Consider the following 14,556-nt stretch of genomic DNA (forward strand, 5'->3'; position numbering starts at 1 on the left):
CACCCTCTCTCCCCCTCCTCTCTCTCACCCCCCTCCTCTCTCCCCCTCCTCTCCCTCCCCCCCTCCTCTCGTCTCCCCCCCCTCCTCTCTCTCTCCCCCCTTCTCTCTATCTCCCCCCCTCCTCTCTCTCCCCTCTTTCGCTCTATCCCCCCCTCCTCTCTCCCCCTCCCCCTCTCTCCCCCCTCCTCTCTCTCCCCCCTCCTCTCTCTCCCCCCTCCGCTCTCTCTCCCCCCTCCGCTCTCTCCCCCCCTTCCTCTCTCCCCCTCCCCTCTCTCCTCCCCCCTCCCCCTCTCGCTCCCCCCCCTCCTCTCTCTCCCCCCCTCCTCTCTCTCCCCCCTCTCCTCTCTTCTTCCCCCCCCTCCTCTCTCTCCCCCCTCCCCTCTCCCCTCCTCCCCTCTCTCTCCCCCCCTCCTCTCGTCCCCCCCTCCTCTCTCCCCCCCTCCTCTCTCCCCCCCTCTCTCTCTCCCCTCTCTCTCTCCCTCCTCTCTCTCCCCCTCTATCTCCCCCCCTCACCCTACTCCACTCTCTCCCCCTCTCTCCCTCCCCTCCCTCTCTCCCCCCCTCTCTCTCTCTCTCTCCCTCCTCTCTCTCCCCCTCCTCTCCCTCTCCCTCCCCCTCCCTCACTTCCAGCATTGATTCCAGCACTCCCCTGCCTCTCTCAGCAGTGATCTTTAAAAAAAAAATCCAATTGCACTTGCCCTGTGTTGCAAAAGCAATCCAAGTCGAGTCTTAATTTTTTTAAACTTTAATCAGTAATAAGCCGAGAAATAAAGCATAGAATGTTCAGTGAAAGTGATCTCGGCCTCGAGGGGAAAAATGTGAATCAGAATATATAAAAAATCTTGTGAAAGTTGGCATTTTTAAAGCTTTAAGCAAACAACGTGTCAAATATAGGACGTGTCATTCAGGCTGGTCTCTGCTAGCTGAGCCATTGTGACATCATCATTTGAAGCTGGTGGTTTTAATTTCAGTCTTTTGATGGTTTTAAACTTTAATCAGTAATAAGTCGAGAAATAAATCATGAATTTTCAGATAAGATGCTCCCGGCCTCGAACAGGAAAAATGTTATCGTTACCACATCGTTTTTTTGCGAAGATGTAAAGACAGCCACATATACACACACATATACACACTAACAAGATCAGAATTTTAATAAGTATATGATATGATATGACAGGGTTCCGTTCTCGTGCACTGGTTGTAACCCAAAATTCAACCACGGACTGAATTCCCACACATGCTTGCAACCCCTTGGCAGTGGGCAGGTCTCTCAAACACTCGTATATATGGGCTGTGTACAAATAGTGATATTTCATTTGTTTTGTCCATCAGATCCAGATTATTCGAGCTGCGAAACAGAAGGGTCTACAAGTAACCTGTGAAGTGGCTCCTCATCATCTTTTCTTGAGTGAAGAAGACCTTGAAATTATAGGCCATGGCAAAGGCCAAGTTAGACCAATGTTGGGTACTAAAGAGGACGTCAAAGCACTCTGGGACAATATGGATGTCATTGACTGTTTTGCGACCGATCATGGTAAGTAACTGAATTGGCAAACTTTTAATTAAAATTTTATTTTGAATTCAGGGGTAAAGGGAGAAGCAGTAGGAATGCTTTCAGAAAAATCTTAAACCTTTGTACATCTTTGTAATCTGATGCATCCTTTATAATCTGCAACCAATCGTTTTATTTGCTTTAATTTTTGCAGTTGCCATTCTCTGGCGATTTCTCTGGGTGTAGCTGTGCAGAATGGGTTCAAGCTAAAGCAAGTAACTACACAAATGGCAGTATGTAGTAACTGAGATATCAAATATTTTTGCTGCCATATCTGTTTTTACATGGAGCTGCTTTCACCTAGAATATAACTAAATTGCATTAGTAATTTACTTTTGCTTTCTTGTTAAAGGACATTCTCACTAACAATTGGTTATTTTATTACAACGAAAGCTTGAAATCATTTCATATTGCTAAACTTAGTACTGTTTGGCGTATATTTCCTTGATTAATTGAATGGTGGTGCTGTGATAATTTGCATTTGATTTACATAAATTAGCTTAACTGATGCCATTGGCTGCCATTGATGTTTTCTTCTTAAGCAAGGTTTTGATCTAGATCTGCAACAGTAGTGGGTTAAGTAATTGTGTTGTACGTAAATGTTCATTTTATGGTTTAATCTCCACTTCTTCAGCTCCGCATTCAGTTGAAGAGAAGAACAGCGAGATGCCACCACCAGGTTACCCTGGTTTAGAGACCATGCTACCACTACTCCTCACAGCCGTCAGTGAAGGAAGACTCTCTGTTGATGATCTTGTGAAAAGGCTGTATGAAAATCCTCGGAAGATCTTTTCATTGCCAATTCAAGAAAACACTTATGTGGAGGTGTAGTTTAACTTTTGAGAAATTGTGGCTGAAACTGTTGTGAAATAAACTTTTAATTGGTATTTATGCATGTTCATTCAAGCTGCTCAATCTCGGTCCCGCTTTTTGAGTATTGAAAAGAGTATAATTTTAGAAAGTGTGAGATTAATAAGATTAATTTGGCTGACCTGCAAAGCATATTCGTAGGGAAGTGCCCAGTTGATTTGTTGTGTGTGAAAAGTATTTGTATCTTGTTTTATAATTCTTTGAAGCATTTGCTAGGGTATACACCTCTCAACACCAATCGATATGTCCACACCAGCTGCTGTCCGCTGGTCAATGCCTTGAAAGAGAGCAGTTGAATTAGTTAAGTTGTTTAATGTTAATGCCAAGGCCTGAGTCAGAGTCATGAGAACAACTGCATACTTAGAAACAGTTGGATGGAGAGAAAGATATGAACAGTTGATTTAAGTGGAAGTGTTGGGAAAATTAATTGCAAAAACTAACATAAAGTGAAGCAGCCTGTACAGCTCGGGTACCACAAAATGTGGTCAAGATTGATGCAGTGTTTTCAGTGAGTTATCCTGATCCACATTGCATCATCTAACATCTGCCTTCCTTCCTTCAGCTGACAAGAAAAGCAACACATAGATTATCCTGATGAAGAGAAACAGACTGTCATGGAAACAGTTCACTCTGTTTTTCAGGATTTCCTTTGCTTGCTTCTGCCAAGGTTGCGTGGGTGTGGGAAAAGTCTGGCTCCCAAGTGCTGAATTAAAACATTTTTGGCACAGTGCAGAGTCCATATTTCCACATGAAATGGAAGGCTATTTGGCCCGTCATATCTGTTTTGGCTTTCCAGTCTTTTCTGATTTATCCCATTTGCACTTAGATGCTCTTCAACTCCCCTGATTCTCCTGTCATCCACCTACCCTGGTGGCAATTTGCATTAACCAATTAACCCAACAACCATCTTGTTAATGAGATGTGAGAGAAATGGGACACCTGGAGAAAAGGGCGAATGTACCAAGCGCCCGCAGACTGCACTGGAGGTCGGGGTTGCACCTGAGTGCTATTAGCATCACTGCTGTTCGGAGGCCGAGTGGCTGGAATGGGAGCATGATGGCGCTTGGACTGGTAAATAAAAGGGACTACAGCATCTTGCTGACAGAATGAGGGTTAGTCAAGGCCATTTCTCAAACTGCTTTTGATTGTTCTCAGTGTTCTGCACAAGACAGACGCTTTGTCAGGAGGACAGAAACATATAGAGAATCTGTGTGGCTCTGGAAAATGGAACATAATTTTTCCGCAAGAAAATGTGGAAAACATTGGGAATATTAAAGAATAGAGAAAGTAGAAACAAAGAACAGCAGATGCCGGTTAATACACAAAAGGACACAAGTGCTGGAGTAACAGCAGGTCAGGCCGCATAAGGCTGCACACAACTCAATATTAAAACATTTAAATGAGAGGGAACACAAAGTGAGTATGAACTGAGAAGGCTGCAGAGATGCTTGAAACAATGAATAGCAGATCTAATGAGCTTAGATCTAATGATCTAATTTGCTAAAGAGCAGTATTTTGTTGTATGCAATTTTCTTTTTATTCAAAAGTGATTTAAAAAATATGTTGGAATTATAATGTCATATTGAAACAAAACTGAGTCTGTGTTTTGCATATATTTAGGTTGATTTGGAGCAAGAATGGATTATCCCATCATACATGCAGTTCACAAAGTCTAAGTGGACACCATTTGAAGGAAGAAAAGTGAAGGGAAAAGTCAGGAGAGTTGTACTGAGAGGTGAAGTGGCCTACATTGATGGACAGGTAATCTCTGGGTTCTGCAGTACTGACAATTTTATTGAGGTCCTACCTAAATCGCAGGATTGTTGAAATTTTATAATATGAGTTCTCGGTCACAGTGGGCTACAGTGTCTGGTCACTCCCAGGGATTTTTAAGTGCCCATCCAATCCCCAAATCTCAAACATGGCTTTTTCTGCAGCAAACTCTGCAAACCAATCAGTTCCTGAATTGAAGCACTAAACTTCAGTGCAACACGGAATGTGTCATCATATTCAAACGCTCATCATAGGTTAACATACTCATTCCATAGTAAACTGCTTCTCCTCCTGAAGATAGACACAAAAAGCTGGAGTAACTCAGCGGGACAAGCAGCATCTCTGGAGAGAAGGAATAGGTGATGTTTCGGCTCGAGACCCTTCTTCAGACTGGTTAGGAATAAGGGAAACGAGAGATATAGATGGTGATGTGGCGAGATAAAGAACAATGAATGAAAGATATGCAAAAAAGTAACGATGATGAAGGAAACAGGCCATTGTAAGATGTGTGTAGGGTGAGAGAGAGAGGGAATGCCGGAGCTACCTGAAGTGAGAGAAATCAATATTCAAACTACTGGGCTATAAGCTGCCCAAGTGAAATATGAGATGCTTTTCCTCCAATTTGCGTTTAGCCTCATTCTGACAATGGAGGAGACCGAGGACAGAAAGGTCTGTAGGAATGGGAAGGAGAATTAAAGTGTCCAGCAACCGGGAGATCGGGTTGGTTCACACGGGCTGAGCGAAGGTGTTCTGCGAAACGATCGCCCAGTCTCCTTCTGACATGGTTTCATTTGGTGACAATTAATAAAAGTCAATATTACTTTTTTGCAAGTTGGTTACAATTTGTTTGTTTTTTAACTTCATCCAGTAATTTAGGGAGGACCTTCTGTATTGTCATAAGTGTTTATTATTGTTATCAGCTTTATTTTGGCATGCAGAACGATGCTTTCAGTGAACATCTGTTTGGTCTTTTATTCCTCTTTAGTACCAGAGGTTGGAATCTCATAAATTGGCTTTTAGTCTATTTTGCGTCAATTTGTCCATCTCTAAGCTTCTATGTTAGGGTGACTTCGATGTACTATTACAAGATTGATATACTGCTGAACTTCTTTCTTTATTCTGATTCTATTAGTACAAGCCTTGATTTATTGATTCTACTTTAAATGTTAGTGCAATTACTATCTTTTCCAACTTTTTGAGATGTAAAATTTACAATTGGGTCTTGGATCTTGATGCTTTCCCTTGTCACACACTATCACACATACTGACCTGAAGCAAAGCTGAAATATTTATGAAAAATACATTATAAATTGACTACGTAGATTCTCCAATTATAACTGATAGGAAATGTACTTCACAGCTGCTTGGTTTATTTTACAAACTTCTTTTCAAATCCAATGTTGCCGAAAACATTGGAGTCGGAGTCACAGTGGGGAAACATGCCCTTCATCCCAACTTGCCCACACCGACCAACATGTCCCAGCTACACTAGTCCAACCTGCCAGCATTTGGTCCATATCCCTCCAATCCTGTCCTATCCTTGTACCTGTCTAACTGCTTCTTAAATGTTGGGATAGTCCCTGTCTCAACTACCTCCTGTGGCAGCTTGTTCCATACATCCACTATCCTATGTGTGAATAAGTTACCCTTCAGATTCCTATTAAATCTTTTCCCCTTCACCTTAAACCTATGTCCTTTGGTCCTCGATTCACCTACTCTGGGCAAGAGACTGTGCATCCATGACATTTTCACACTGAGATGTACACTCCATCTATTGGCTCACTTCATAACTTCATAGAATGTGGTTATTCGGAGGAAATGCATAAATCCATGTCACTGATTCTTGGAACCCCCATTTTTACACAAAATTCTCATATGATGATCATTGTTCCCTAAATGTTCCATGGCTACCGGGTCATCAATGTACCTATTTCTCATTACACAGTACTATACATGAAATAAATAGTTCCCTCAGTATCTCGTCAAAATAAACTGTATAAACTATCCCATGAATTTGTTCTTCACACAATAGTATTCCATGTTTATTGTATTATCCTTGTTTAATACACCTCTTATGACCTGAATATCCAATGCACCATTTTACCAAAACTCCTTGTCAACCTGTGTACCACTCCCAGTAATCAATTATCAATCATTGTCTTGCATTAACTTTGTGATTACATTGTAGATCTTTTGTTTCATGCCTATGAAAATGTGCTGGATTGTAATGTCTGATTACAGGTGTTAGTTCCTCCAGGCTATGGACAGGATGTGAGGGCATGGCCTTTGGTGGGTGTCTCATTGCCTATGCCGCCACCACTTACTGCAGTAAAGGTAAAGTTTCAATTCCAGCACAGATTATTCTGATTTAATATACTTCATCTGATCTTTTGTGTAAAGCACTTTCAGTTGCGAGGTAGTGGTCAATACAATTAGTGATCAGAATGTAAAGAATAACTAAATATGATGTTGTACCAATGCTTTAACTTTTAATTTATTGGTTCTGTGTCAGTAGTTTAGTCATTGGAACGTATTGAGGAAACACGTTGTTTCTTTTGAGTCAAATTCATTGCTAATGAACCTCATGCACCCCCAAACGAATTTTGACGTATTTCTTGAGTGTCCAGAAATAAAAACATGATTTTGTTTGATGGGGGTGTGGGCTAGAAAGATGTAGGGAACTCTTTCCAATGACTGCAGGCAATCATAAATACTCCTGGGCAATCAGTGAGATACTTGCTTAATATTTAGCTCAACCTTGGTACCTAGCAAATAAGTGATTTTGCCACTTCCAACAGTTTGCAGTGATTTGGTTCTCATTATGTAGGTCTAAGAGACATTTGGTGACAGTGAATCTTGTTGTTACATGGTTTATATTTGCGCTCGTTTTGAAAAGATTCTGCTGATACACTGGTTTTGCTCTATATTCCAAAGTACTTGTAGGTGAATTGGCTACTGTTAATTACCCCTAATGTTGGTAATTGATAAAAGAATCAAAGGGAGATTGATGGGCACGGAAGAAGGGATAAATTGCAGAGCTTCAGGACATCAGCATGGGAATGGGATGAATAGGATTGTTCTGCTGGGGATTGGCGTGGCCCAGAGGTTTGACTGGTAATCTCTTATGTTAGTTAGCTATTTATATATAGAGATACAGTGCATATAGAGATACAGTGAGATGTGTGTTCTGCATGTTATCCAGTCAAATCATATTATACATGAGTACTATGGATCCTTTTCTGGAACAGCAGGTACAGAGTCGCCAAGTTCCGGTGTCATTTTGCGACCTGGAAGTCTCTGAAAAGTCCAAAATGGCAAAAGGAAATATGCAATTTCTTACTTTCTCACTTTAAGTTTGGTGGCACTGGATCAATGAAGTAGGAGTCAGCCTGGCCCAGTGTGATCCCCTGTATAGCTGCCATTGGCTGCACTTGATTCACTTGCTTATCCAGCTGCTATGTGACAACCTGCGGCCGTCTTCTCCTCCGCCAGCACCAACACACCACCCGTAGCACATAAGTAATAAAGATCCTTTTTTTAAATCACCTTTGAAACTAAAGTCTATCAAACTCCTTCAATATTGCATTGACGTCTTGAAAATGACATTTGTGTGGCAGGTATACAAGTAATTTCCCATAGGTTTCAGTCATTGGCATTTAAGATTTCTCGTTTACCTTATCATACAAAACAACTGATTAATTTACCTGCAAGGTATCTGCATAATTATTTTTTCTTTAAAGACTCCGGAGCATTCAAAGCATTCAATTCAAACTGAAACGATCCGCACTAGGCCAGCAAGCCCACGCAGAATGACTAGTGGCCCTGCTGTGGATGCCAGGTTCCATCTACCTCCAAGAATCCATCGCTCTTCTGATCCTGGACTTCTAAATGGTAAGTCTTAAATTTCCTCCTCCATTTGTGATGTAACATGGTCTTGCGTAGGATAATATAGGTGGAATAAACAGTATGATCAATAGATGGCCTGGAATTTTTAGTTTTGTTCGGTTATGCAAACAAAATCAACTTAAAATTCAATATTCAGTTCAATATCTAACTTTAAAAAATCTTCTGGTTAAAAAGGTAATTTTCCAGTTTCTTTTATTTGCGTAAGTTTTGAATTGTGTGGTTAGTCTGGTGATCAGCCGTATCGAAATGCAGCGTATTTAATCTTTTCACTGACATAAGGAAGTGAAATGCAGTTATTCAAGGAGATAGTTGGAATCTAGCAATAATGATGTAATTTACTATCCAAATATCAATTACAGTAAGGAATTCTTACATTCAACAAATCAAGAAGCAATTACAAAATATAAAATGTGATGGACCATTGACGTAATATTAAGATAGATGTTAAAATATCAAAGACATTGAAAAATTAATTATTCATTATTTTAAGATGCGTGGAATGGCAGTATACAAAGAAAAATAATTTAGTCTATTTGGTATGCATCTTCTAAAGCTTAGTTGCATCTCGTGCGACAAACCATTAATGCAAAAAAGGAATAATTGCCAAGTCTGGAACTCCCACACATATGCAATCAGTGCAGGAATCCTGAACTTGGTATTGTTTCGTGTCTTGTGGTTCAACATTCTCTTCCACTGGACTTCATGTAGAGATCAGCAGCCCTATGGTGATCAGCAGTAGGGCTTCCTTAGTCCTGAGATCACCCAGTATGAATGCCCACTGCACCATTTCCACCATTAATTCTCCCTGTCTTTCGCTACAGTGCTGGAGTCCCCAAAAGTTTTAAGTCAGCAAAGTAGGCTCTTTCCTATGAGCATCTGGAAAATTTGAACGGTATGCTGCTCAGCAGTGAGCCTGTTCCAAGCCAAATATTTCCAGGCAATGTTATTTACAGTTGGAGTAATTTATAAATGCATTGCAACACCAGTTTTTTTAATTTCCTTGAGTGGGAGACTGCAGATAGGCATTAGTTATTGTTGGCTTCACGGTATAATCATGGTCAGTGCAGATTTTCATTATCATTTTCACTGCAGAATCTAGACTAGTGTTTTGTGAATTGGTTGTGTCAGTGTTAGCACTGAATAAAGTACTTCAAGTCCTAACAACTTGGACTTCATCTCAGTCCTAAATGGCCTACCCCTTATTCTTAGACTGTGACCCCTGGTTCTGGACTCCCTCAACATCGGGAACAATCCTCTAAGAATTTTATATGTTTCTATAAGATACCCTCTCATCCTTCTAAATTCCAGCGAATACAAGCCCAGTCGACCCATTCATCATATGTCAGTCCTGCCATCCCGGGAATTAACCTGGTGAACCTACGCTGTACTCCCTCAATAACAATAATGTCTTTCCTCAAATTAGGAGACCAAAATTGCACACAATACTCCTGGTGCAGTCTCACCAGGGGCTCGTGCAACTGCAGTAGGACCTCCTTGCTCCTAAACTCAAATCCTCTCGCAATGAAGGCTTTCTTCATTCTGCTGTACCTGCATGCTTACTTTCAGTGACTGATGTACAAGCACACCCAGGTCTCGTTGCACCTCCCCTTTTCCTAATCTGACACCATTCAGATAATAATCTGACTTCCTGTTCTGGCCACCAAAGTGGATAACCTCACATTTATCCACATTATACTGCATCTGCCATGCATCTGCCCACTCACCCAACCTATCCAAATCACCCTGCAGCCTTCGCATCCTCCTCGCAGCTCACACTGCCACCCAGCTTTGTGTCATCCGCAAACTTAGAGATGCTACAATTAATTCCCTTGTCTAAATCGTTAATATATATTGTAAACAACTAGGGTCCCAGCACCGAGCCTTGCGGCACCCCACTAATCACTGCCTGCCATTCTGAAAAGGTTCCGTTAATTCCTCCTCTTTGCTTCCTGCCAACAAGTTCTCTATCCATGTCAATACCCTACCCCCAATACCATGTGCTCTAATTTTGCACACTACTCTCCTGTGTGGGACCTTGTCAAAGGTTTTTTTGAAAATCCAGATTATCACATGCTGAATTCTGTTAAAGGAAACTTTAAGTCACATCGCATGTTTGAAAAAAGTGAAATTATACTTACAGATTGACTGTCAGTTGTATTGTTATTATTTTCTGGCATTTGCTACTTTGGCACATCGTCTAACCACCCAGAAAATATGGGTAGAATAGATGATTCAATTTTTGTAATTTAATTGCACAAATATTGTGGTTAGTACTGTCATTATCCATAATTAATGTTCTCAGAATACTGTTCAGCTCTGTTTAAATTGCTTTTTATAATAAACTTATTACATTATCAGAATTTGTGGATAATAGAATCTAAATAAACAATAGTCCATATTTTTCCCATGTTCTACCCTCATGGATGAGTATGAAATGTAATTAAAAGAGCAAATCAGTCACTGTTCAATCAATGCATTGTTCTCAGTTTGTAACTTGGAATCTTCATTGTTCAGTTTGTAATGATAGTACAGCTCTCTTCTGGTAGGTATGCATTTACACAATGAATCTTTACTACAGTAACCCTTTTATTTAACACATATTGACACCTAACAATGGTTTAGTTCACTAAGATGAAAGGTAGGGAACATGCTCGGAGATACTATATTTCAAATGCAGATTTGTGGAATTGTTGCTTTGAATGGGTTGGGAAGGAGTCTGAAACGAACAAGCCACTTCTTGCAGTATGCAAGTTTGGATGCAAATCTATAGCTTTATTGCAACAGGCACACTAACGATTTCACACCTTTGTTTTCAGTGGTATAATCACTTGGCTGTGAATCGCTTAAAAAGCTTTCTCACATTAATGGCCTTATATTATATAATGGATTTCATAATGGTATTGACTTAAAAAAAATAAATGCATCTAATAGCAAGCATGGATCGCATAGAAGCACGCCATCTCATCATCACATGAAGAAATGTTTTGTAAATTGCAACGTGTGCTTATCTTTTCTAATTGGTATTGCTTGACTCAATCACTTGCTGATTCTGCTTGCTCTGATTTAAACAGCTGAAGGAGAATACAAGGACAAAACAGTCAAGAAATTCATCGAACAAGGTGTGAAATGCAGCAGCAGTTTAAAAATTTCAGTACTCTGGAATGTTGGTAATTCTAACGGCAGATAACCCCAGCTTTTCTTCTCCTCTGAGAATGCTTTGCTGCTTTACTGAAAATTTATTTTGCAGTGTTGAATCTGCTGCTTCTTTGCATGTCATCGTACTGCACAGCCGTCAAATCTCAGTGAACCCTTAGTGAAATGTGCTTGTGAAGCTTTTGGTAGTTCTGATAATTTAATGTTGCTGATTTTGGAGTTCTCTTGTCTTATTAATACTGATTAAGGATTCTGGCTGCTTTTCTGCTTTTGTTTGCAAAATATGGTTTGATGTAGAGGCACATGTGCTTGTCATGATGAGCTTGGGCCCTGAGCACAGTTGTGGATTGTATGGCATTCATAACTGCACAAGGTTTTGAATATATAATTGGGCATTGTTGCAATAATTGATTATGAACTTAACTGTACAAATTTGCTGCTTTGTTTGAATGGACATGTCATTTTTACTGAAGTTGACACCTTTTCATGATTCAGTAAATAACTTGCATTTTTAACAGGTGAAGCTTAATCAGTTTTCTGTGAATAGGTATGAAATATAACTTGTGAACCTATAAGAATGTTGCAAGGCAAACTGAATATTTGCATAAGAGTATGCCTTTAACTTCAACTAATTTTGATCATCTACTTGTTTTTCTTTTGTCAAAAGATCCAATGAGTCAAGATGGTTATGTATATCCTCCTCCTGTTTCGAGGCTTCTATCGCCACAGAATCTTGCAGCACAGGCTGCTCCTCATCCATACTCTCCTCTTTTACATTATTTTGTTGGACAGCATGTTCTGTCAGTTAGACAGTTTTCAAAAGACCAGGTGATCACCTTTTATTTGTTTCAATTTATAATTCTGATGATATGTGGTTTCTGTTCTGGTGTTGATCTTTGTTGTGTCGTGAAACTGATGTTGATCGACATGCCATCATCTAGAGGAAGGGTCCCAACCTGAAACGTCATCTATCCATGTTCTCCAGGGATGCTTCCTGACCCAGAATTACTCCAGCATGGTGTCATTTTTTGTAAACTATCACCTGCAGTTCCTAGTGCCTGCACCAGTTTAAAATGGAAATGAAAATCCCAATGGTAATATGACTATCCTGTGTTAATCCACAATATTGGAACAAATTCACATTAAGATTTGATTTTCTTACGAAGCTGACACATTGACCTTGCATGCTGCAAGAAGGAAAATTCTATACACTACCAATTTGTAGAACTTTATCAGATGCTTTAAATCAAAATAAGAAACCAAAGTTTTCCAAAGGGAAACTTAGGAATGCAGACTAAGTGATAAGGATTTAACACTTAAACTCTGTTTCAAACACTGAGCACCCAAATAAAGGGCGGCACAGTGGCGCAGCTGGTAGAGCTTCTGTCTCAAGGCACTAGAGACCTGGGTTCAATCCTGACCATGGGTGATTTTATGTGGAGTGTGTACATTGCCCAAGTTTCCTCTGGGTGCTCCAGTTTCTTTCCACATCCCAAAGTCATATGGGTTTGTTGGTTAATTGGCCTCTCTAAAATCACACTGAATGTGTAGGGAAAATGGGATAATATAAAACAAGTTAGAACAGGTGATTGACGATCAGTGTGGACTCAGTGGGCTGAAGGACCTATTTCCATGTTGTATCTCTAAACTCTAAAATATAGACAGAATATCATGACATTTGAAGTTACCAACTGAGCAGGAAAGCGCTTTAAAAAAAGAAGGTAAATGTTTTAGCATGAGTTGCAAGTAAGTTGGTAATACATTTTCATGGTCATAAAGCCATACAGCATGGTGACTTGCTGGTGCCTACCAAGATATAGGGAGGGGTTGGACAGACCCAGACTATATTCCGTGGAGCTCAGGAGGATGAAGGGTGATCTTATAGAGATGTGTGAGATCATGAGGGGGATAGATAGGGAAAATGCACAGTCTTTTCTCAAGAGTAGGGGAGTCAAGACCAGAAGACGGGTTCAAGTTGAGAGGGGAAAAGTTTAATATGAATCTGAGAGGCAACTTTTTCACACAGGGCAGTGTATATGTGGAACGAGATGCCAGAGGAGATAGTCGAAGCCGGCACCATAACAAGATTCAAAATACATTTAGAGAGGCACATGGACAGGCAAGGTTTAGAGGGATATGAGCCCAATGCAGGCAGGTGTACAGTAGATGGGGCATTTTGGTCGCCCTGGGCAAGTTGGTCTGAAGGGCTTGTTTCCGTGGTGTGTGACTCTATGCCTCACTCACCTGCCTACATTTGGCCCATATCCCCCTAAACCTTTCCTATCCAAATGTCTTTTAAATGTTATTATAGTACTTGCATCAACTACCTCCTCTGGCAGCTTGTTCCATATATCCATCAATTTCAATCTTGATTATAAAGCCCACGTAAAAGTAACTAATTGTCATAATGTTTCAACTGCATGAAAAGTTGTAATAGGAGTGTTGATTTTGTGTATATGTACATCTGGAATTATTTGTGGATATTGATTTTCTGATAAAACGTTGTTTTTTCTTGTAGTTGTCGCACTTGTTCAATGTTGCTCATAACCTGCGCTTAACAGTGCAGAAAGATCGCAGCTTGGATATTCTGAAGGTTTGTCTAACAATTTTATTTAGTTTATAATATTTAGAAGCTGGGTGTTTTTGTTTGGTGTGTTTATGTCATTTAGTGTCACTAATAGTGATATTGCTCAAAATGTTGATATCTCTCGTATCCAGAGAATAATCTGAAAGATAATATGCAGTTTTTGTTAACTTCTACCCTAAGATGTTGTATTTGGATTTGACTACATAATTTAACATGTCAATTTATCAAACAAGTGCACATCTTTATTTCTGGTCTACGCAGAACTGAAGTGTAACTATCATGTCTGAATAGCCCAGAATGTAAGAACGTAGCAAATGGCAGGGATAGGTTAAGTGACCTCTTCGTCAGATCATAGTCCTTGATTTCTCTGTATTCTGGAAATCTGTCGGTATCGTCCTTGAATATATATTTTATGACGATGCCTGTCATTGAAAATTCATAACACTATGAATAAATTTCTTCTCATCTCGGTCTTTGGTAGTTGAGACCTTATCAGGAGACTTTGGTATTGGGTGCCATTTCACACTTCTTAAAAGAAAGAAAGAAAGAGGAGGAGACAGTAGAACTAGAAGGAGAGCTGGGAAGGGGAGGGGGAGGAGGGAGAAGACAAGGGCTAACTAAAATTAGAGAAGTCAATGTTGATACCGCTGGGGTGTAAACAATGTAAGCGAAATACCCAAGCTTGTCTCCTCGCTCCATTTACTGCTGGCTCCAA

At 40.2% G+C, this 14,556-nt stretch overlaps 1 protein-coding gene across 4 annotated transcripts in view; it reads left to right on the top strand.

Moving 5' to 3' along the window:
* Window positions 1–14,556, top strand: part of cad (carbamoyl-phosphate synthetase 2, aspartate transcarbamylase, and dihydroorotase) — a 93,552-nt gene that overhangs the window by 58,814 nt on the left and 20,182 nt on the right. For 2 of the 4 annotated variants that reach the window (XM_033021385.1, XM_033021384.1), the window contains exons 31-38: window positions 1,333–1,534; window positions 2,187–2,377; window positions 4,043–4,183; window positions 6,437–6,529; window positions 7,936–8,086; window positions 11,173–11,220; window positions 11,922–12,082; window positions 13,773–13,847. In XM_033021385.1, coding sequence (XP_032877276.1) covers window positions 1,333–1,534; window positions 2,187–2,377; window positions 4,043–4,183; window positions 6,437–6,529; window positions 7,936–8,086; window positions 11,173–11,220; window positions 11,922–12,082; window positions 13,773–13,847 — 1,062 coding nt within the window. The remainder of the gene's footprint in view (window positions 1–1,332; window positions 1,535–2,186; window positions 2,378–4,042; window positions 4,184–6,436; window positions 6,530–7,935; window positions 8,087–11,172; window positions 11,221–11,921; window positions 12,083–13,772; window positions 13,848–14,556) is intronic. The other 2 variants (XM_033021386.1, XM_033021389.1) reach the window with 1 other exon arrangement.

The sequence above is a fragment of the Amblyraja radiata genome, chromosome 5 (genome assembly GCF_010909765.2).
Source record: "Amblyraja radiata isolate CabotCenter1 chromosome 5, sAmbRad1.1.pri, whole genome shotgun sequence".
NCBI lineage: Eukaryota > Metazoa > Chordata > Chondrichthyes > Rajiformes > Rajidae > Amblyraja > Amblyraja radiata.